At 40.7% G+C, this 24,699-nt stretch overlaps 1 protein-coding gene across 1 annotated transcript in view; it reads right to left on the reverse strand.

Annotated features, from left to right (window-relative positions):
• Nucleotides 1–24,699, reverse strand: part of RALGAPA2 (Ral GTPase activating protein catalytic subunit alpha 2) — a 4,189,194-nt gene that overhangs the window by 2,069,850 nt on the left and 2,094,645 nt on the right. The window contains exon 26 of the mRNA XM_044060158.1: nt 3,921–3,979. Coding sequence (XP_043916093.1) covers nt 3,921–3,979 — 59 coding nt within the window. The remainder of the gene's footprint in view (nt 1–3,920; nt 3,980–24,699) is intronic.

A 24,699-nucleotide genomic window follows, 5' to 3' on the forward strand; every position in this document is an offset into this window, starting at 1 on the left:
ATAACCCAGAGGCTCCCTTCACTCTGGAATAAAATCCCAGTCCAGGTTAGGCAGAGTCCCTCATTGACTCTCTTCAAGAGGAATCTTGATGAGTGGATGGGAGATCGTAGGTTTACCCCGGGTATCACTTCTGTGTCACTGTTAGACAGAGGCACAGTATACTAACCTCGAAAAAGGGCATAGCAAAATAAATTTAAAATGGGTGGCAAAAGCCAAACACATTCTGGCTAGGCTTATAAATGCCCTAGGGCAGATAGCCTAGTATGAACCTATGAATACAGTAGCTTCTTCTAAGTCATTAAAGGTTCTCATCTCATTGGGAAAAGGTATTTTTATCTTGGCTGGAAAGGCCAGCTGTGCTTTAATGTTGTTTTGTTTCAACAGTTTTATTATTGTATTGGCCAGACAATTTTCCTTTGTTCTAGTATTCTGGAAGAATAATCACTGTCAAACCTTATCAGGCTTGGCTTTGATTGTATTTTAAGGGTGATTTTCTCCAAGCAGATTTTAATATTTTAATATTCCTTGTTCAGAAATGAAAGAAATGTTATAACTGTGGGTCTAGGTGGAGTATTTGTTGAGTTAGAAGCAGGTTTCCTCAGTGCTCTATGTGCCCTTTCAATTCCAAATGAAAGTCCCTCTTTCAAGTCTAAAAATTCAGGAATCCAGATTGTTAAAGAATGAAATAATGACTTCTCCTTCAGTGTTTTAAGGCAGACCAAAGATCCTTATGTTGTTTCTCCTTTCCCTGTTTTCTAAGTCATCTGTTTGGTTAAGCAGCCATGTATTCTGTTTAAGCAGAATTTAAATTCTTTTTGGAATTCTTCCTCTGAGTCTCCCTTCAATGTCATTTAGAGAAGTCTCTATATTTGTTATTTTTGTATGGTGCTGCTGTAATAGTTTCTTAATTTGAGGTTTTTATAAGTCATTTTTAAAGCCATCCATCTTCAAAGATAGTTCCTGTAACGCAGATGTCATCAATTGCAGTTCTTTTTTCAAAGCAGCATCTAGACGATAATTCCTTGAGTTGTTCATATTCAGTGACTCAATACATCTCCAAGTTACTTGACAGGAAAATTTTTGGACATCTCCACCAAAATTAATATTTATGTAGTTTCGTAGTTTATCTATAGATTTCTGACATTTTAAACTTGAAAATAATAAAATGTTCCTATATTATTATACTAGTGTCTGGAGCTCTCAAAATTCACTGCTCTCAGTTGGCCATCTAGGCTCCACCCCCTCGAATGAGGCAGCTTTTGATGTGATGCTATCTTGTGCCTATGGTTCCATCACACAAACCATAGTACTTTATGGTGTATGGAATATAATCACTCTCTCTCTCACAGAACACATTCGCCACATACACCACTTTTGCACTGACAGCAGATTTTGATGTGCTACTTTGTTTGCTACTGCCTTAACAAATAACCATCCAGACTATAATTGTCCTTCTCCCTGGTCTTCTGCCAGCACTGACACACCTTTTGTGCTGCCTTATACCTGACAGTTTAGTCATTATTTGATTTGTGTGCCAGTGCATGTTCTCAACACTATCAAAAATTATAGTATCCTGTGCTGTGCCATATTATTTGTAAATTAATGAAAATTACAAAAAAAACCTGATCCAACTGTTTGCAGCATCTAATCTTCCCAAAAGTCTCTCTGAAAATGATAAAAAACTAGTAAGCACTGAGGTTGGCTGTATATAAACTACAAACATCAGTACTTGCACAACACAATAACAAGCCATGGACTGTGTGGCAAAGCAGACAGCAAATATGGCTTGTAAATTACTGGCTCGCAGTCTTACTTTTACATTGCCTTTTTTTTTTTATCAGCTTATGTTAATTTCTTTAGTATATGAGGTGTACTAAAAACACGTTCAATCCTAAAGTAACTTAAGGTTGGAGAAATATTTCTTTACAACCGTAGTTATGATTCTAAATTTTTAAAAAAGGGAAACTGAGTTATCCTGGAAGTCAATACAGCTGTGCTAAAATAACCTGGCTTCTGACATTAAGGGATTAATGTCTAGAAAGCAAGTATAACTGCTGTTTTTATATACCTGTGGAGAAGCTCAACTTAGTTCATCAAGAAGAAAAGACTCAATATCCATTAAAGCTACCTTTTCATTAGAAAGTGGTTTAAGCAGCTGTTAGCCTGGTTCATCATGGTGGCTTAGACCAAAAACGACTGCTTTACTGCCATAATGAACTTTAGTAGCTCTACCACAGAAAAATAAAAACTACAATGGGTCTGGAGGTTTTGTAAAGCATTACATATATAAGGTTATTAGAGATGATTCAAACACAAATTGGTGAATCTGAGTGGTGGTTTTAATTTCTTAGCCCCACTATAGAGGACAGATTACATGGGAGATTTTAATCAAGCAGCAGATCAAACAAAAATGATATGAGTACAAAAAAAAAGTGCAAAAACAAAGGAAAGCTCAGCTTCCAGAACGCTAGAATTAAAAATTATTATACATCAAATGAAAACTCTAAAAAAGTTTACATCTACAACTGTCTGTAAGGTATACTAAAATTGCTGGTTCAGTCTAGCTCTGTGATGCAGAGGGATGGACCCCTTACTGAGAACCCAGGTGACCTCCGCACTGTAGGAACCAGGCAAGGAATTTGAGAAATTGGCCTGCACATATCTCCCAGGGTATGAGAAAGGCAGCAGGTGCTTGGGGAAAGCATGATTAAGTGTGATTTCTCCAATACAGACTGGAGAAACTCCTTTCCATGTTTGAGGGATAGGGCAGGTGTGCTTGCTAGAAATATCTCTTCCAGAAATGGAGAGACTATCATTAAGGACTGCCCAATGTATGTACCTCTCTGAATAAGCAAGCAGTGTGTTTACAGGCAAGTCAAGTATTTGCAGCGATAGTAGGACCAAAGGAAGAAAAACCCTTGAACCATCCCTAATGCCCATCTCAATAATATCCTTTCCCAGTCAAATCTTGCCTCATAATGTGAATGAATAGGGCAACTGGCCTACAGGATGAGAGTCAGAGCAGTCAGTGGGGGCAAAGACTGAACAGAAAAAGATTGCTGTTTCTGTAACAAAAAAGGACAAAGCTCTGACAGCAATCCAGACAACTACAGACTGATTAGCAACCCAGGTGTTGCAGAGTGGAAGTAAGCGCACTATGCTTGTTCACCTATCCAAGAAGGAATAGCAGCTTCTGCTACTGAGGTATAGATACCTGGCTGCAGCACAAAAGGTCAATGACCTGCCTCTCTGTCAAATAACATGGTGACTTTCTGTAATTGACAGGTGGGAGCAAGTACAGGATACTGCATGTTCCCACAGTATGAACATTGCACAAAGCGAATGTTAAGCTGTTGCAGTGGATCGAATATGTCCAGAAAAAAATCTAATTAACCTTTAAACTACCTGGATGAAGGCATTTCTCCACTCAGCTCTGACCCCAGAACCTCATTTCTGCTACAGCTTCAGACACTAAGACAATTTTTCCAGAGAAGACTGGGGAGCTGTCCAAGAGGTTTGCATAGGATGTAAAGATTTCACTTCATGGGAATAAATGGGAAAATAAGTGGAACAGGGCTGATGGTAAATTATAACAGAAGAGATTACAAAATGCTACTAAATTCAATGAGCTATGCAAATAGATCTATGATTGCAAATATTTTTAATTCAATACATCTAGAAGCCTACACATGCTGCAAGATAATAAGTGGTGGAAAACTGCTTGGTCTGCTGAAACATTTCAGACCGATTTTCAAATATGAAATTAGTACATTATTTTATCATACCAGACTGACAGTTTACAGTGCATTAAAAAAAAAATAGAAAATATGGCCAATGAAATGTGCAGTTTAAAGTGTATTTGCCTTGTTAAAGTTTTCATTATCGACGTATAATAATGACATATTTATGTTAACACTTACCTTGCAGTTTCACTTGGTTCATTTCTTGCATTTGAAAGTAGAAGATTTATCAAGTAATACTAAAATCAAAGAAAAACATGCCCATTTACTTTAAATGTCATTTACCCAAGTTAAAAAGATATTTTTGATACACTATTAAGCAACATGACAAAAGATTAGACACAATGAAAGTGACTCTCTACAGAAGCAATCTGCAAAATGTGCACTTCTGACTGGTAAAGGCTACCAATGAAATCCCAAAATGGAGCCACACTGCCACATTGAGAAACTTCTGTGAACCCACTGATATGTACATCCATTAGCTGTATGCTTTCCTTACCAATTAAGCATCTTTAACAGCACACTACTTGTAGCATTCATTAGCACATCCAATCCCAATAGCTGCAATAGTGATATTGGAGGGGACATCTATTGGCCCCACAACGTGAGTAGTTGGGGTTATTCACTTTCACAGAAAACGAGGATACCATTATCAGTATTTTTTTTTACTGCAGCTATGGGCTATGACTTATCTGGATTTTGCTGTCATGCGTCCAGGACTTAGGAAGTCAGCAACTTGCATTAAATTGCTCCTTTACTATTTACAATTAACCGATTACTAGGAATACTTATTTACTTACTTCCAGTATTATTTTATTTACTTAACATCTGCTTACTGGGAAAGTCCGACTAGGATAATACCCCATATTCAATTTAGGATCAGGGAGAAAAGCTCCACACTGACCTAATATTACACGCACAGTCATTATGGAATATTCATTCATCATACTTTCTAACTTAAGAGAAAGAAGTCCTCCTGATTTCCAATCATGTCTCCACCCTAGGATTTCAGATAGAGATCAGAAATACAGATACATAAAAGTTTATCCTTTTGGTCACAGCCATGTATATTAAGAGCACACTTTTACTGAAAGGATATCAACAAACTGCAATTCAACGTGAAATTATATTGTTAAGTGTGAAAGTACTAAATGTTTTTAAATCTAAACTAACAGGATAAAACGAATTTTAAAGTACTTGGTAAAAATCAACCTCAAATTTTAACCAAGTCTGGGGCATTGGTGGCTCAACTCTACTGCTCACACAGGCACTATTACACTGGTGACATCAACATCATCATGATCATCAACCTCCTTTTTCCCATTTTTCTACATGGGGTTGGGGGTGTTGTGTCAACTGCCGCCATCTCTCACTATTCAATGCCACTCTCCTACACTCAGCACTGATACCGGACTGTCGTAGATTTTCTCTCTCAAATCCATCCACCGCTTTTGCTTGACACCCCCTTTTCCTCTTGCTTTCTTCTGGTCTGTCCCAAATCTTCTTCACTAGATAATCGACTTGTCTGCAAATGTGCCCGAACCACTGTAATCTGTTCTCTGACTTTTTCTGCAATTGAAGCTACTCTGGCTTCTGCTCTTGTCTTCATTTCTTTGCGTGTCCCACAGTGTGCATCCTACCACCTATCTCAGAGGCACATCATTTTCATCACCTGTAGCTTCCTCAACTGCTCTGCATTTACTGCCCAGGTTTCAGTACCACACAGTAGTATTGGTTGCACTACTGTTTACCTTTCAGCTTCATTGGCATTCTTCTGTCCTATACTACCCGTAACACTGTGCCAGTTGGCTACAGCCCATCTGATTTTAGCTTTGACCTCTTCATTCAGAATTCTTTCTCCTCAACCACCGCTCCCAGATACTTAAAGATTTTTACCTGTTACACTATTTTACCTTCTATCTCAATTCTCAACTTCTTTTGATTTCCTCCATTTGCTGCCATTACAGATGTCTTATCTGTACTGATTTTCATCCCATGTGCCTTCAAGTTTTGCATTCCATTCCCCTATCCTTTGCTGAAGTTTTTGCTCAGTCTACCTATAATGATGCATCGTCTGCATACAGCAACTTTGTTGATTTGATACCTCTGACCTGTTTGCTAATGTAGTCCATCACCAGTATAAAGAGCAGTGGACTATGAGCTGAACATCCACACACACACACACACACACACACACACACACACACACACACACTGCGAAGCCTTCTGTGAGACCAAACACTGTTCGTAATTCAGTCATTGGGTCCTTGTACCTAAGCCTGCACAAACTCTACCAATGTTTCTGGGACTTTGAACCACTGCAAGACTGTCCAAATCAGCTTTTTGGGACCTTGTCATATGGCTTTCTCCAAATCTAGGAATGCCCAGTTGGACTCTATTCTCATCTCTAGCTTCTTCTCAACAGTCTCACTGCAAACATCAGGTCAGTTGTGCTGCATCCTGATCTGAATTCAAACCATTCATCTCCAATCTTACTTTCTACTACTCTCTGTATTTGTCAATCAACCTCTCCATAGCTTTCATGCAGTGTGATACCTCTATACTGCCCATATTTGTGAATGTCCCCTTTGTCTTGAACGCTGGCACTAGTATGCATATTCTCCAATTACCTGGGATATACCTTTCACTCCATAGTGCTACGAGTACCCTCAGTATCCATTTCTCTCCTATCTCACCCAGTATCTTTACTGTATCTGCTGTAGCCTCATTTCAGCCTGCTGCTTTCCCTGACTACATTTTCCTTTGTGATTTTCATACTAGCTCTATGATGGGCTCCTTCTCTTCTTTCTTCATAGGCCGTGTCTTGGGCAATACAGCTGCAATGGGGTTTTCTTCATTCAGAAGCAGCTGGAAGTACTCCTTCCCCTCTGATGTCTCATGGACCTGTGAACAGGTTGTTGCTGGCACTCTGTACGAAGGGTGCCTGACTAACTTCTTTATCTTTCTGTTTCTGCCTTGCAACCTGATAGAGTTTCTTTGTGCCATCTACTGAGACACCTTCCAAAAGTTGGTAGTGTCTCTCTGATTCCTTGTTCTTTGCTAATGCAATTCCTCTCTTAGCCTCTTTGTCAGCCAAACAGTATTCTTTCCTAGCCTGGTCTGTCTTTACTATCTCTCACTTTTTTCTGCACTCCTCCTTTCTTTAGATGATTTACTGGACTTCTGCATTCCACTACCAGCATTCCTTATGTACCTTATTTTCATATCTGGCTTGGTCGCATATCTGTGTTCTGTAGTCTGCACACATGCTGTTATGAGGAGCTGCCATCCTTCTTCAACTCCTCGTATTGCCTCTTCTTGAGTTACTGGAGCCCTGGGCCCTAATGCCTTGTACTGCAGTGCTTTCTCTCCAGTCAACTTACAGATCTTCAGCCTGGTCTTTGTTGACCTTAGAGCCTTCGCTGTGCATTGCTTGCAGCTGATTGTGGTAATCAGTGGTTTATGCTGCAGGTTGACTGTTTCACTGGGGATGACTTTGCAATTGGTAATTCTACCCTAGTGTCCTTTCTTTACTAGGAGGAAGTCTACCTGAGTTGCATGCTGGCAACTCTTGTATATACTCTTGCAAATCTATCTCTTGCTGAACCATGTGTTGGCCACCATCAAGCCATTTGCCAGACTGAAGTCTAGAATGGACTCTCCTCCTTTATTCCTGCTGCCCCACCCACATGCACCCAGGCAGTCTTCATATCCTGTTCTGTCTGTCCTATGTGCATTCAGGTTACCCATTATCAACACCAATTCATGCGTCCTATTTTATCAGGTAGGTCCTGCAAATATTGTCTTTGTACACTCTTATCCTCACTATCCTAACCCTGCTGTGGGGCATAGGCTGAGATTATGAATACTGCCCTATCATTACACTGTAGTCTGACTGCCATAAATATGTCACTAATTTTGATTACATCCTTTACTGTCTTCTGAAGCCTCTCCACCACAATTCCCACACAATCTCTAGTCTGCCCTCTTCCTGGAATAGTGCACTCTAGATCTCAAGCCAAGTGGGTTTGCTGCACTGCTCTTCCATCCTGTCTCCTGGATACACAGGATGTCCAGCCTCCTGCTTACCATCATATCATCCACCTCTAAGCTTCATCCAGTCAGAGAACCTACATTGAGTGCAGCAATTCTTAGCTCATGTTTGTCAGACTGACTGGTTTCATGTCCAGTTTTCACTCAACAGTTATTCCAGGTAACCCAAGCTTGGCAACTGGATATCAGCCAGCAGCTTACTGACCCAGGACTACTGGCCACACATTGACCAACAGGGACACATACACCCTCTCACCATTAGCAATGGGTCCCTTGCAGAGGCCACAGAAGAGTAGGTCCCCAACTCACTTATAGCCATGCCAATGCATGGAATAATACCAAATCCTTATCAAAAGTCAGCATCACAGTAAAAACAATCAACAAACTACTAATACTAGAGCTCCAAATAAAATAGTTTTACTTCACAAAAAACAGTGAAACAGTCACAAGGTTCTGCCATACTACAATACTACTACTACAACCATCAGCCATCTTACAACCCAACAAACCCATTCACTCCTCTTAAGCTGAGAGCTTTTAAGGGAGACTCACCTAAACAGCCACTACAGTTATCTGTTTTGCCATAACCTCAGTAGCCAATGGTTACTGATGGGCTTGGCTGAAGTACAACCCCCTGAACATGCAAGCTACTATGTATGCCCAGCTTCAGCATGCACACACCTTTCAAGATATAAATACTGCTGGTGAAACACAAAGTGACACTTGTCATTACAACAGCAGGAAGCCTAACCACCTCCTTTCTCCTAGCATAGCCAAGCATAGGCTGGCCATTCAATCTCACCCTCTACTGATGTCTCCTAAGTACCCAGGTTGTCAATTTTAGGAGAAAGTAGAGGCTTCCTCCCTCTTCATCACAAAGATAATTTTTATCTGCAGATTTCTGCCCACAGTACGGAAATATTACATGTAAACAAGTCAAAATATGAACTCTACTTCACAGATCCTAATGTTGTTAGTTAAATCCCTAGCAGGCAGTCTTCAAAGCATAAGCTGTAATACTTTCAACAAAATACTTCCTTCGCTTTCCATTTGTATGCAGCCACCATACACCACTCTCCAGAAAGTACAGTTGTGCATTTAATTTACCATAACAGTAGCTCACTGCTGCAATAGCCATTACATCTGCAATGCATAAGGTCAAGGATACTAAGTCTGGACAATCTACAATAGTTTGGGCTCCTTCCTCTCATACCCATACATCTGTCCATAATACAAGAGGACATGCTAGCACAAGAGGGATATACAGATGTGTCAAAACCCAGAGATTTTTTACCCTAGAAAGGGATGGAGAAGGCAGTGCTTGCAAGGAAGTCTCATCAGAAGAGAAAACAGGAGATGGATACCCCACAGCAGCCAAGAAAGGGATTATTCAGGGGGATAGAGAGAGGTTATCACTACTGCAACAGTGATCTTTCTGGACATCTACTGCTATGGTAATTTAACTACTCAACTGTATTTATTTATTAGATATATTGTTGTAAACCCTACATATGAAATGACTGCCAAAGCTCAAGAAGTAAGGGTGAGATGGAAAGAGACCACAAAGTTCAGAACTCCCTAAAGAAGAGCAATAGTGAAGCCTGCTCTGGCTCTGGAAATAGAAAACAACTTGAAATGTGTGTACAGAAGATCAAGAAGCTGCTTCAAGAATTGATCTAAAATTCATCCCTTTCCATAAAGCTTGAGATATGGCAAATGATCTAGTAGAACGAACCTTGACATTTTGATGAGAATCTTTGCCTTTTTTTGTATAAAAATAAGTGAAATGGAGTGAGAAAGCCATTTAGAGGCACTTTGTTTGGATACAGGCCGTCCCTTTCTCTTACCATAACAGGACACAAAATATTGATTTGATTTTCTGAATTCATTAGTTTTGTCCAGAAAGTGAACTTCCAGGCCATGAAGACTCTCTTCTCCCTTGCTTTGAGAATTAAGATGGAAAACGGAGCAGGAGAGCCTGAGTAGGAGTAAGTTCAGAAACAACTTTAGGCATAATGGAAAACAGGTTCCAAGACTCACCTTGGCCTTGTGGAAAAAATAAAAAGCTGAATAAGCGTAAGGTCTTGTAATACCCATCTAGCAGAAGTCAAAAATAACAAAAAACTTTAAAGAAATGCTGGCCACTAGCTTAAGAGGTGGTTCAGATTTTCCAAAACAAAATTCAGTTTCCAAGGAAGAGCCACTTTTTTTTTACTGATGGTCTAATATGGAAAGCCACTTAAAAATTGTTTGAACTGACTCAAAGATGAAAGTGGAGAATCCAATGTCAAACAAAAACAGAAAATTGATGCAGATTTCATATGCTTTACAGAGATTCTAAGGCCACTAGTCTTCTGATCATTCATGCCTTGCCAGCACCCTCCTTCATATACTATACCTCCTTTCTCCAGGAGATCCATACCAGTCAACCCCACAGAAAATCTGTGGCTACCCATCCAATCATCTAGGTTATGCAGTGAGTTGCTTAATAGTGCAGGGAAGTTTATACCAGAAGTTTGGAAGACACTATGGATTATAAACTTGTCTCTCCACCATCTTTAAGTTATCTGTTGGTGAAGACTTGGGTCTCTGGTTCTACTACTGGTGTAGAAACTGGACTTGCAGGGACAATATAGGATGCCCAGGACAACTGAGTCTCTACTGGCAGTGTGAGTGAAACATGTATTCCCTCAAAAGACACTGAATAAAGGGATATGGCTTCCAGCCATCATGGTAGCTCAGGAACTTTAGGTCTATGACCTTTTTGGATAGAAACCTTTGGGGACTTTGTTTGATAAGTTTAGTGAGGTACATCCCAAAGAGGGCATTGTACTTGATAATTGGTCTGACCAATGCTGAGTATAAGGGTGTGATTACCTCTTTAGAATAACTTTGTTCAAATGCACATTAGACTATACTATACTGGAGAAAGTACAGTTGCGTACACTTACCATAAATGTAGATGTTCGAGTGTATTCACTGTTGCAGTCATTACATTTGGGTAATCCTGCTGGCAGGTTGTCCTCAGTCAGCCTGAATTCCAAAGTCCTGGGTCTTGCATCAGCTGCTGTCGCCCCTTCCCTGACGTCAGGTATTCAGGGGTATAAAAGAAGCAGTCAACGCCATTTTCTTTAGTTTTTCTTGCCCCCTAAAAGTGTAGCCAAAATTTATATATATATATATATATATATATATATATATATAAAAATACATGCACCAACATAAACTTTACCTTTATCTACAAGCAAATACACCACATAGGTTGTATAAATCAGAGAAGGAAAGATAGGTTCCATCAGAAGAAAGGGGGATGGTGGGTGGGTAACCTGGACTGCAACAGTGAATACACTTGAACATCTACATTTATGGTAAGTGTACACAACTGTACTATGTTCTTCGTGTTTCACTGTTGCAGTCATTACATTTGGGTAGAGTCCCAAAGCTATGGTTGGGAGGCTGGAGCTAAACAGCATTAGGAGCGGCTATGATGCCCTTCAGAACTGCAGTGACAACGCCTGCCCTGGATTTAGAGTAGAGTGGCAGATGATAGTGCTTTGTAAAGGTGTGTACTGAACTCCAAGTAGCAGCCTCTAAAATGTCCTTGGTTGGTACTCCCCTGAGAAAGGCTGCTGAAGTGGCTGCAGCTCTGGCTGAATGGGGCTTAATGCCCTTAGGCACTGGCTTGCCATGGTGTAAGTAGCAGAAACAAATGCAGTGGCCTATCCACTTTGAAATAGTCTGCTTTGAGATAGCCTTTCCTTGTGATCCTGCAGCACGTCACTAGTAATTGCTCTGTCTTTCTGAAAACTTTGGTTCTGTCCAAGTAGAATCTAAGCTGTCTGTGTACGCCCAAATAATGCAGAATTCCCTCCCCCTTGTTCTGTGGATTTGGATAAAAAGTTGGCAGATGAATAGTTTGGTTAGGAGCCACACTGGACACCACCTTAGTAATAAATGTTGGGTTTGTCCTCAGAAAGACCCTGTCTGGATAAAAAATGATAAAAGGTTCCACAGCCATGAGTGCCTGTAGTTCTGAAACTCGTCTTGCAGAAGTTATTGCTAGGAGCAGAGCTGTTTTCCAAGATAAAAACTTTATATCAGCAGTAGCAGCTGGCTCAAAAGGAGGCAGGGTGAGTTTTTCCAAGACATAGTTGAGGTCCCATGCAGGCATTGGTGATCCCTTGGAGGCCTTAAATTTTTGGCACCTCTGAGGTACTGCTTTAATACGGGATGAGAAAAGATTGGTGGTTCTGTATTGTAATGAGCCGAAATGGCAAAGGCATGAATTTTAATAGATGAAAAAGATAGGCCTTTGTCCAGCATCTCAGTTAAGTATTGCAAAATCTGAGGAATATTTGGCACAGCTGTATCAGTTCCTTGTACCTGGTTCCAAACACAGAATCTCTTCCATTTTCCAGCATAAGATTTTCTAGTACTAGGCCTTCTGGCTTCCAAACTGACATCCATCACAGCTTTACTGAGAGGTGTGTTTTGTATGACTACATTATCCGCCATGCTGCCAGGTTTAAAGTCCTGAGCTGTCTGTGCAGGATCTGATTGTTTTGCTGGGACAGTAGATGAGGTATTTGAGGTAAGGTCCAATCCGGGCATTGAGACAAGTTCCTTAGGATTGGATACCAGTACTGGCGGGGCCAGTCTGGGGCAATCAGTATCACCTTTGGCTTCTCCTGTCTGACCTTTAGGAGTACCTTGGGGAGGAGAGGCAGTGGGGGAAAGGCATATACTGACAGGTTTTTCCAGATGAAAGACAGTGCATCCACTTTCCATGCTTGTCTGTGACAAATCCTTGTGCAGAATCTTTTTAGTTGGTAGTTGTGAGGGGAGGCAAATAGATCTATGTCCGGGCATCCTCATTTCCTTGTTATCATGCTGAAGACTTGTGGATCCAGCTGCCACTCATGGGGATCCATGAGGTTTCTGCTTAGTTCGTCTGCCAAAGTACTTTCCCTTCCTGGCAGGAATTGTGCCTGCAGATGTACTTGGTAAGTCAATGCTGTGTCCCACAAAGTCATGGCTAGTCTGCAAGGGGTGTAAGAATGTGTGCCCCCCTGCTTGTTTATATACCACATGACTGTGGTGTTGTCTGTCTTTATCAGTAGTTGTCCCGGATGAAGTAGGTCCTTGAAGGCTGTCAGGGCATTTTGAACAGCTAGCATCTCTTTTTGATTGATATGTAGATGCATTTGGTTTGAGGACCATGTGCCCTGAATGCATCTTCCTGTCATGTGGGCTTCCCAGGCATAATCTGATGCATCCGTTGTTAGTGTCTGCCTGGCTGGGGGTAATGTGAATGGCTGTCCCTTGTTTTGGTGACAAGCCTTTGCCCACCATCGAAACTCCTGCTGCAGGCAGGGAATGAGAGTAATCATTGTTTCCAGGCTGTGGCAATGTTGAGTCCAAACACTTTTTAGCTACCATTGAAATTTCCTCATATGCAGTCTTGCATATGGAATTAGTAGGATGCAGGATGCTATGAAGCCCAAAGCCTGTAGAATTTTTCTTGCAGATAACTGGGCCTTTGTTGCCAACATTTTGAAATAGGTAGTCAGTTGCCTTTGTTTGTCTTGGGTGAGATAAGCCATCTGGGCGGTTGTATTTAAGCTTGCATCCAGGAATATTATCTCGAGAGGGTACTAGTTTTGATTTATTTTCATTGACTGTGTACCCTAGGCATGTTAGAAGTCTTTTCACAAATGCCAGATGCTGTAAAAGAATGTCCTTGTTCTCTGCTTGAATTAGACAGTTGCCCAAGTAAGGATATATTTGTATTCCTCTTTGTCTGCAGAATGCAATTACTGGTGCCAGGCACTTTGTAAAGACCCTGGGTGCAGTAGATAAGCCAAAGGGCAGTGCAGAGAATTGGTACTGCACTGAGCCAGCCTTGAATCTGCGGTATCTTCTGTATAACTGTCTGATTGGGACATGCAGGTATGCCTCTTTTAGGTCTAGAGTCACAAGCCAAGCGTTCTTGCCAAGCATGGGCAGAAGCTGCTGCAAAGTCAACATCTTGAATTTTGGTATATCCAGGAATGTGTTCAGAATAGATAGGTCCAGTATTGGTCTCCAGGCCTTGTCCGTTCTGGGTACTAAAAACAGTCTTGAATAAAATCCTTGTCCCTGCCCTTGCTGTGGTACTTGTTGAATGGCCCCTATGTTCATGAGGGATGAGACTTGTTTTTGTGCCTCTGCCCATTGATTTTTTGGCAGATCTGGCCAGCCGTTTGCCTTTGGCAGGGTATGGAAATGGAACTTGTAGCCTTGTGATACGATATTTAGAACCCACTTGTCCTGGGTTATATGTGCCAGTTTTGAGAAAAAAGTGCTAATTTTCCCCCTAAGGGTGCTGCCAGGAGATAAGTGCTTGGTGCAGACAGGGGGAAGTCATTGGGACTGTTTCCTGTATGGTTGTGATTTGTCTTCTCCAACTTTGGAGGTAGAAACACCCCATTGCTTTGACCTGTATGAACCTTGCGCCTGTGATCTGCCTCTAGGGCATCTGGATCTGCCCCTTTGAGGTCTGTCTGACACAGGAAAGGACCAATTCTTTGTAGGCCACTGTCTACTAAACCTAGGTGGCTGTACTTGTAAAAAATCTTTGACAGTTTGCATAGATTTAGCTTTGTCCTCCATTTTCTTTAACCCCTCTTCTGCCTTAACACCAAACAAAGTATCATGCTGTAAAGGTGCATCTAATAATTTAACTTTGACATGATCAGGCAGATTTTGTTCCTTTAACCAAGCATGCCTCCTAATTACAGAACCCGTAACTGCGGCCCTGCAGGAGGCCTCCAAGGAATCAAAACCACATTGCAAAGTATGCTTTCCAACTTGTTCAGCTGCATGCAATAAATCCTGCATTTCCTCGTTTTCTGCACATTCAGAGTTTAACAACATTGTCTGTTTAAGGAATACCATGACATGTTGCTGATATTTGAGCATATGAAACTGACAGTTTAAGGCCCTTATAGCCAAGGTAGCAGATGTGTAAACCTTTTTTCCCCATTTATCCAGTGCCCTAGAATCTGTCAGAGGGGGTAGGGTTTTTTGCAGCAGAAGCCTTAACTCCTTTGGAACCTTGTGAAATAGTTTCTGGCTCTGCAGCAGGGTTTTTTAAAAGGAATTTATGAGAGTCAGGAACCCTGTCATATCTGTCAGGCTTAACAGGAGCCGGAGGTAAGGAGTCAGGGGTTAGACTAGACTCCGAAAACACATCTACAATGTCTAACACAGGTGGAATGGCTAGTGGCCTGTGTTGAGGTAGTAAAAGGAAATCCCTGAGCCTCTTTTTAGATTCTGAAAAATCTTGCCTCTCCCAGTGGAAATGCTCCCTCATGGTATGCAAGGTTTCCCCACAAGAATAGTCCTCAGGAGGAGAAGCTGAAGGTATAGATTTCTTCAGCATCAGAATCTTCATGGGGGGGGGGGGGGGATATTCCTGAGCAGAAGAGGAATCAGAAGAAATACAAACCTGATCTGAAGATTTATAGTCAGTCTCTTGCCTAGGCCTCTTATCAGGAGGGGGATGGGAACCCCTGATCAAGGTAATCAAGTCTTCGGCCGTTTTGAGCATCTGTTTTTTGGGCATAGAGGCCTGTCCACGTGGCTCTTGAGTTTGCTTCTTTGCTTTAGAAGGTGCTTTAATCTTTGCCTTTGAAGCTGAAGTTGGTTTAATGTAAAGAAGTTTAGGTCTGAATACACCCTCAGAAGCCGGTGGCTGCTCAGCGGCTCCAGACCCATCTGAAGGAATAGTATCCGAGGCTCCAATACCTTGAGTTTCCAGCGGCATGGCCGACTCCACGTGGGAGTCAGTAGCGTCCTGCGACTCTAAAGTAGCGGGCGTCTGGGGCCTGTGAAAGCGCCTCACTGAGAACCGGTGAACCAGTGACTGGCTTAGGAGAAGCTTTGTCATCGGTTTTGGGCCTCGGTTGTCTCTTTCCTTTTCTTTGCATTTTTTGTGAACTCCGGTAGTCGGATGGCTATCCAATGACATTTATGGATAATTAAACTGGCGTCCAAAACAGTTTAAAGCAAAATCATACCAACGCTTAATAGTGCGTTGGTTAAATCTAGCACAAAACCGACAACCAGAAACGTTGTGATCAGGGCCTAGGCAAGGAATATAGTAAGAATGAAAGTTCTTATGAGGTATTTGCTTTCCACAAGAAATATAATTATTTACTTTTTCTGACATCGGTCTGGAGCAAGAAAAAAGTTTCCCCAACGGGATACTTAGCTTTATTGAAGACTTCGGATCTGAAACTCGAACACAAAAATCTCAGGAATCGGCCAACCGGCACTTGTGTACTGCTTCGGGCACCGCACGGCAAGAAAGACTAAAGAAAATGGCATTGGCTGCTTCTTTTATACCCCGGACGACCTGACGTCAGGGAAGGGGCGACAGCAGCCAATGCAGGACCCAGGACTTTGGAATTCAGGCCGACTGTGGGCAACCTGACAGCAGGATTACCCAAATGTAATGACTGCAACAGTGCAACACGAAGAACATCCTGGGGTTCCTCTGCTTGGGATGGGTACTACCCTCTACTCTGGCACCAGAAAGAAAATAGTTTCCATATGGATATTTAAGATGTCCTAGCAACACGTTTTCTTGCCTCCTTTAGTATCTGTTGTACATCTTGAGAACAAAGGTGCCTAAATGGGATCAAAAGTGTATTATCTATACAGTTAGACTAAGATTTTGAATATTGGAAAAATTGTGACATACGTTCAAAGGGAGTTGAAAAGAAAGAATTGCTTAAAATATGTCAAACTTTACAGTATGCATGTAAGCCAAATGCTGGAAATACACATTAAAAACAGCTTGAATGCATAACAGGTGGAAGTAAGAGCATTATATCATAATGGCTACTTAGTCCGTATTATCATAAAATGTAGTTAACCTAATAGGTATAGAACAAAAAAACAAGAGAACTGAATTATAGTTAGAGTGCAAACAGCAAAGTTGCGGGCTCTGGCGTGTAGGTCCCAAGACATTTCCCACTGAGCTACTACACTGAAACCAAATGGCCCCAGCACCACTTCACTGGAGAGCAGTGTGGCTGAAAAGCAGAAATGCTACGGTCTTGCACACAGATGAGTAAATTGGAATATGCGACGATCCCTAAAGCATGCTACCTGGCTGTATTCTAACAGTAGAGACAGCCGCGGTAGATTAGGGATCACTGCACATTCCAATTTACGTGACGGTGTACAACATGGTGATCTTTGTACTTTTCAGCCGCACTGCTCTAAGGTAAAGCTGTGCTGCGGCCTTTTAGTTTAAACGTAGTAGCTCACGTGGAAGAGTCTCGCAACTTTATTAGTATTATGTTTATTTAATTGAAAGGCTTGACACACATCCAATAGCTACTTTAGATCATACACCAAAAAAATCTAAAATAAAGATGCAGTGTAATGAAGTAAAACTGAGACACCGGAACTTTTCCTACATACCTGTTAAAAAGGACACTTTAATGGATAATGGAAGTGATTAGAGAGTTATTAGGGAAGACAGAAATTTCTCCAGAAAGGATAGCTATTGACTGGGATAAAATGAAATGACAGTTTAAAAATAAGGTAGAAAGAAAGAAAAAAAACAGGAAAGAAGTAAAAGGAATTATTTAGAAGGGCTGACAAAGGTTAAAGTGTTGCAGAGTAAGAGGACTCTTGAACAAATAAAGATGCAGCTACTTACAGAGTATTACAGGGAAAATAAGAACATTTGGATAATACACATGAAGCTAGAAAGGCTGCTGTTAAGCAGACAACTCAAGAGTACAAAAAACTTTTAGCACAATAACTTAGGTAACAGAAAGCACAAAGGGTTGCTGTCACATTTAGGGAGCCTATGACAAGAATAAAAGCCAGAAATCTTACAGAAGTATTAGGAATATATTGGAAATTTAATGAAACATTGTATAAAGCAGAGGAATGTGAATAACAAGAAAAGGTATACATGGAAATATTTATGAAAAACTTAATTGTACCAAGGTTAGAGGAAGATGAGGTTCAACAATTAATAGCTATGATAGGAACAGATAAAACAGTGACATACAGCACACAACAAGGAGGTCACCTGGAACAGTTGATATTCCTTTGAAAGCTTAGAAGTTCGGAGGTAAAACACCTGTAAGGCTTTTTAATAGTATTCAAAAAAAGGGGCGGGGAGCACTAACTTCTTGCAAAAACCTGTGGTAGCTACATTACTCAAAGAGGATAAACACCTTTCAGACCTAGCTTCATACAGATCCATGAAGTATGATTTTTAAGTGTTTATATCTATAATAGCTATGAGAATGCCAAAGGTGATACCAAAATTGACAGATATTGACAGATATGGATCAGTGTGGTTTTGTGGATGGGGAAGCAAACATTAAAAGAACAACGATGAGACATAGGGAAGAAAAATGCAAGAAAATACTGCCTTTGTTGGTGGGTCTTGATGTAAAGAAAGCACTCAACAGAGTCAGGTGGAATTTTATGAGTAGGGCAATGAAGAATTTGCACTCCCTGATAGAATAATAGGGCTAATTAGAAGGATATATGAAAAGGGTCAGAGGCAAGAATTAAGATGGGAGGGTTCCTCTCCAACAAGCTGGGTTTGAACAGAGGAATCAGGCAGGGGGATCCTCTTTCCCCTTTTTGCTGGTTTTACATTTAGAACCACTGGTAAAGTAAATAAGGGACAATTTAAGGATATAACTGGTAAGGAAGCAGGGGTATCCTCTTTCACCTTTTTGCTTGTTTTATATTTAGAACCACTGGTAAAGAAAATAAGAGGTTCAAATTCAAGGATATAACTGGTAAGGTAATTAATAAAATTTGACTTCATTTGCACATATTTTCTACTTGATATAACTGGTAAGGTAATTAATAAAATTTGACTTCATTTGCACATATTATTTTCTACTTGATAAATCCAGAAAAGGATATTTCATTGTGTTGTGGAACATTTTGTGACAGTTTCAACTCTTTTTAGGATATAAAATTAATGAAGATAAAACAAAGTCTACAGCAGTAAACTATGTACCCACATGTGAAATGGTTCAGCAATATCCATATTTAAGGGGACATAAGATGAAGTATTTAGGTGTACAGATTAAAAAGGATTCCGTTACAGGAGTTAAGGATAGGTGGGGAGAGACTAAAAACAGAATACAAAAACTTAGAAACTGGAAACTCTTGACAATGGATATGGATAATAAGATACAAGCAATGAAAATGTTTTTAGCAACTTTAGTTTTATATGCAAGTCAGGCATATATTTATCAACCACACAAGAAGTTGTGGCCAACAACTAATAAAGTGCTGAAGGAATTTGTTTGGGAGGGGAAGAGTTAAATGGGATAAGCTGATCCTCCCTGTATATCAATGTGGTGTAGGATTGCCGATTTAAATGGATGTTTTAGAGCTACACAGTTAAAGTTCATATACATAAATCAAACAGAAGATTATAATCAAAATGGAAAGAAACTGTGATGAAACAGGTGGGAAATTTGAAAAGTAAGGAGAGTGTGGAGTTTGGAAATGCATCCTTAAGGAAAATAACAACCATAGAGACCATTATATTCATAAAGTTGCAGATCTTATTCTAAGAGCTAAGCCGAAATGGAGAAAGAAGATTTTTAGGGGTATAGAAAATGGCTAAGAGGGGGCTGGAATTTAATGGAGTAAACTGGCAGAGGAACCAAGCTATTGGGGAGGAAATAACTAGAGATGGAAGTGGAATAAGGCAAAGAAGAAGTTTGGACTGCAAGATAGAGACTGCCTCTCTTACCAGGGATTGGTATCAGAGTATAGGCAGAGAGGATAAGATAAAGGAGTGGTAAATGTAAGTCCAGCTCTGGTAGTTTTAAGTCAAGTCTAGAACAGTGGCTGCTGTTAAGAAGAGGATAATTAGTAGGGCATATAAAATGCTGGTTACCTATCAAAACATCTACTCTTCATAACATCTAAACTCTAAACATCAAGACCATAACATCTAAACTTCAAAACATCTAAAACTCATAACATCAAATCTCAAAACATTGAAAACTACAAAGCAACTATAAAAAACATCCCACAGAGTTTTTACTATGTCTATGCAGGGGGACCCCAAGTAGGGGGCTCCACCCCCCCACCCCCCATAAATACCAACTCCAAAGATGCACTACAGTGGGGGAAAGTTAATTTCCTAACCCCACGGTAGTGTAACCTTGGAGTTGGTATATTTAATTTACAGGGGGGTGTGGGAGTAGAGACCCCACTTGGGGGGTGCAGGGGGGCTTGCCTCCCTGCATAAACATAGCAAACAGTGTGTGGGATGTTATTTATAGTTGCTTTGTAGTTTTCAATGTTTTGAGATTCGATGTTATGAGTTTTAGATGTTCTGAAGTTTAGATGTTATGGTCTTGATCTTTTGAGTTTAGATGTTATGAAGAGTAGATGTTTTGATAGGTAACCAAAATACTGCATAACTGTAAGAAATCAATCAGTAGAGACTATAAAATATTGAGAAGAGAGACTGGAAAGGCAATTTATAAAGTAACAATGGAAAGGCATCTGTATGTCTCCCAAGTATGCAACAAGTCCAAAATGGCAAGGATTTCTGCTTTGAAGTGTCTACATATGTATTTTATACACCAAGCAAACTTCAGAGAATTTTTCCCCAGGTAGACAGCAAATGCTGGAGGTGTGATAGAAAAGGGAAAGTTAGCATATTTTTGGGAGTGTATTAAGGTGGCACATTTTAAACAATTCCCTACTGAATATTCTGTCAGAAATGCTGGGGGAGCAAACGGCTGCAATTAAGGAAAGTATTTTTTAAAGACAACACAGGATCTAAATTGCCTAGACATATTAAGGCCTTATTAAGTTTAATGCTATAGACTGTCATAAAAAGAAAAGTATTAGAAAATGGAAATTAAAATCTAAACAGCTTGTAACTGAAGTGCTGAATATTGTAAAGTAGTTAAAAAAGCTAAAGTTGTGATTTTTAGAAAACGAAGCAGCAAAATTACAATCTAAATAAATGGAATTTGTGGGAACACCACATGTAGAACAATGCTCAGGAGGAGTGAGGTTTTAAGGGGTAAGGGGGAGCAGGAATTAAGTGATTTATATAATTTCTGTGCGAATCATTTAAAAAAAAAGAAAGCATACATGTAATGCAAAAATGCACGAATAAAAAAATGTAATATGGTTTGCTATATATAAAAGTGTGTATATCTATGTCAAGTGATAATGTAATAAAGGTGCTTAAAAATGACATTCTAAATACCGGGATTAATTAAAGATCCTTTGTGTGAGTTAAGTCCATACACTCAGGACGTTTTTGGTAACTGCCACTGGACAGTTGCATGACAACAGTTGCATACACTGTTGGAAACTCCTGGTGTTCTGGCTGAAGTGTTATTCTCAAACAATCTGAAAATATACCGCTGATTGATAAGTATATTTCTTGGCATTTTAACATTTCAAAGTTCTGCATTGTCTTAATTTTGCCTGACTGAATTATTTTATATATTTTCTGGCACTGTTTTGTTTCTCATCTGTCTTTAAACTGTTTTTTTCCCCTCCCTAGTTGGTGGCTTTGCAGTTGCCTGCCCCTACTGTAAATTTGATCTGGGACACCCCTCCCAGTCTGGTGTTCACTCTACTTAATACAGACAGAATATTTGAGAAAGCCAACTCACTTAGGTTCTTAACCTTTAATTTTTCTTCTGCTCCTCCTTCTTCGCTCCTTGCACTTTACTAAAAACAAAAGCCCTTTATTTTGCTTTAGCATCTTTTTAAAAGTACTCAATTGTATTTATTCTGTGTCATTTATTACTGCTTGGTAGTAGCCTGATTAAACTGTAACTGTTACTCTAAGCCTTTTGGTTTAAGCATTTGGGCTCCAGACCAGTGGTTTTACATTAAGAAGGTTTGTGGTCTGCACTGTTGTGGCAGGACAGGTACCTTACATCCTTTTAAGTTGGGAATTGCTGATTGAAGACTCAGTGTCTGTTATTCTAAGTGTATTAGTTCTGGTTAAAGCACTTGGGCTTCAGGCCAGTTATTTTTCATTAAGCAAGGTTTGTGGTCTGCACTCTTGTGGGATGAGAGGCTAGATTCTGCCCTTCTGAGCTGGAAATTTCTGGTTAAAGGCTTACTGTGCCTGTTTATTTGAACTGCTTCTTTCGGAAATTGGTGCGCCTTGTTTGCTGTAGCACAGACTAGATTCAGGCATCCTGAATCTAGCTTTGTTTGTATAACTTGAGCACTAATCCAGGCCATCATTTTTGGAGAAGGTTCCCCTGCACCCTAGTGACAGGAGTGTGCAGTTAGAACTTGTCTGATTGAAGACTGCTGGAACAGGGCTCAGTTTTTAGCTTTTTTACTGGTTAACTGAGTTGTTCTTCTTTCGGCTTTTCCTGGTTAAGGGTCGCCACAGCGGAACTCCGGTCCGCTAATGATTGGCAGTAGAATTTTATGGTGCCGAGGTGCCAGCTCGACGCCCAACCTTCAACGAAGGCACGCCCATTCACGCATGAATTTTGAACGCCACTCGACCGCAGGGAGGACATGCAGACTCCACACAGAAGGTGCTCCAGCCAAGAATCGAACGGGAGAACCTCTTGCTGTGAGGCGACAATGCTACCGCTGCACCGTTAACTGAGTAATTTGCTTAAATCAGTTTGCTGGTTTTCTATTGTTATATAAAAAATTGCACTTTATTCATCTGCTTTTACTGTGCGTGTTTCTTCGTACTTTATTTTGCTTCTGCTTGTTCTTAAAAGTACTTAATTGCATTATTCTGCTGCATTTCTTACAATTTTATCAAGCTACTAACAAGCAGTAACTGTTATTCTATGCATTGGCTGAAGCACTTGGGCTTCAGACCAGTTGTTTTACATTAAGAAGGTTTGTGGTCTGCACTGTTGTGGCAGGACAGGTAGCTTACATCCTTCTAAGTTGGGAGTTGCTGATTGAAGGCTTAGTGTCTGTTATTCTAAAAGTGTATTAGTTCTGGTTTAAGCACTTGGGCTTCAGGCCAGTTATTTTACATTAGGAAGGTGTGGTCTGCACGTGGGAGGAAAGGGTTGATTCTGCCCTTCTGAGCTGGGAGTTTCTGGTTAAAGGCTTATTGTGCCTGCTTATTTGAACTGTTTCTTTCTGAAACTGGTACGCCTTGTTTGCTGCAGTACAGACTAAGCAGCATAGACTAAATTCAAACCTGCTAAATCTAGCTTTGTTTGTATAACTTGAGGACTAATCCAGGCCATCTTTTTTGGAGAAGGCTCCCCTGCACCCTAGTGGCAGGAGTGTGCAGTTAGAACTGGTCTGATCGAAGACTGCTGGAACGGGGCTCAGTTTTTAGCTTTTTATTGGTTAACTGGTTCATTTGTTTAAATCAGTTTGCTCATTTGCTACTGTTATATTAAAAAAGAAAAAAAATACACTTTATGCATCGCCGTTTAGCTAGGGTTACACTATTCCCGGCGCCATAAAGTCTGCTCTTTAAATTTTCCCTTAGAACTAGTCATTTTTTTAGCTTTAGCACTCAAATCTGTTTCTTTGAGCTCAGTACTTGTTCAGAACTCAAGCACTAAATGAGCTACAAATTACTACAGCACTCAACTTTCCTCACTTGTCTAGAAGAAAACAGTTTTTAGTACTTGATAAATAAGCACCTATCCAGGCATGTCTAAGGGTCAGCTCCCGGTGTTTTTTCCTGTCTACTTGATGAATCTTGGCATCTTGGGGCAATGCAGCAATTGCCTCATGTACACAGACAACTTCTCCTCCTACCTCCCAACACTACAACCTGTGAGAGATGCACTTATATAGCCAAACTGGAAGCAAAGCTCTCTTCACCCAAGACTGGACTAGACAGTCAAGTAGAGAGAGTAAACGTGCACCACACCACACTCATCAAATAGTCCCTCAAAACCTACACCACCAAAACAAACACACAGATACACAAAACACACACCTACATTTGCGGAGTCTCTCAATAAAAATCTGCTCAAGCAACAGAGACCTCCAAAGCAGAAATGCAAGCAACCTTCACCCCCCCCCCCCACACACAACCCAAATGACACATAGCCCACAAATTCAGTGTGTCACTCAACCACAGCTTATAAGGCATAACAACGTACACAACAGGTGACTCTATTCAGGCACACTAATGTTCCACTCACCATGCTAAACGAGGAGAAAGTTAGTGTCAGCTGCCTGTCGGGTGCCAGGATCCGCCACATAACGCACGCACTCAGGTCACTCCACAACAAGTACAAATATGACTCTGTCATTGTCCATGTTGGTATGAATGACCTGAGATGTACCTCCCTGGACTACATGAAGAGAGACATGGAGGAGCTCTCCGATCTTGTAGCCCAGGAAGGTATGACCCTAGCCCTGAGTAGCATCCTGCCATCACCCAGAATGATACCACAGTGCAAGGACAAAATGACTGACTTCAACAATTGGCTAAGTTTCTGGTGTCATTCTAAGGGGATCCAGTATCTGTCTGCCTGGGACGACATGATCGACAGACCACAATGCTTTGTCAGAGATGGCCTGCACCTGTCGCCCTTGGGAATTCACCATCGTAACAGGTACAAGCAAGCAAGATCTGAGGGTAATGTTACTCAATGCTAGAGGTCTAAACCTCAAAATGCATTCACTCGAGGCACTCCTTAAAATAGAGAACATCAACATCTGTGCAGTGACAGAGACCTGGTTCAAGGCTTCAGAGAGCAACCCTGCATTACCAGGCTATAATTTATACCACACCTTTTGGCCATCTAACCTGGACCGAAACACTAAACGCGGAGGCATGTCCATATTCATTAAGGATATCCACACCTTCAGCCAAGTTGCTCAGCATAATGCATTCGAGATTATCCAAGTGCAACTAACT

Source organism: Protopterus annectens, chromosome 1.part2 (genome assembly GCF_019279795.1).
Source record: "Protopterus annectens isolate FY-2018-M chromosome 1.part2, PAN1.0, whole genome shotgun sequence".
In the NCBI taxonomy this organism is placed as follows: Eukaryota; Metazoa; Chordata; order Ceratodontiformes; family Protopteridae; genus Protopterus; species Protopterus annectens.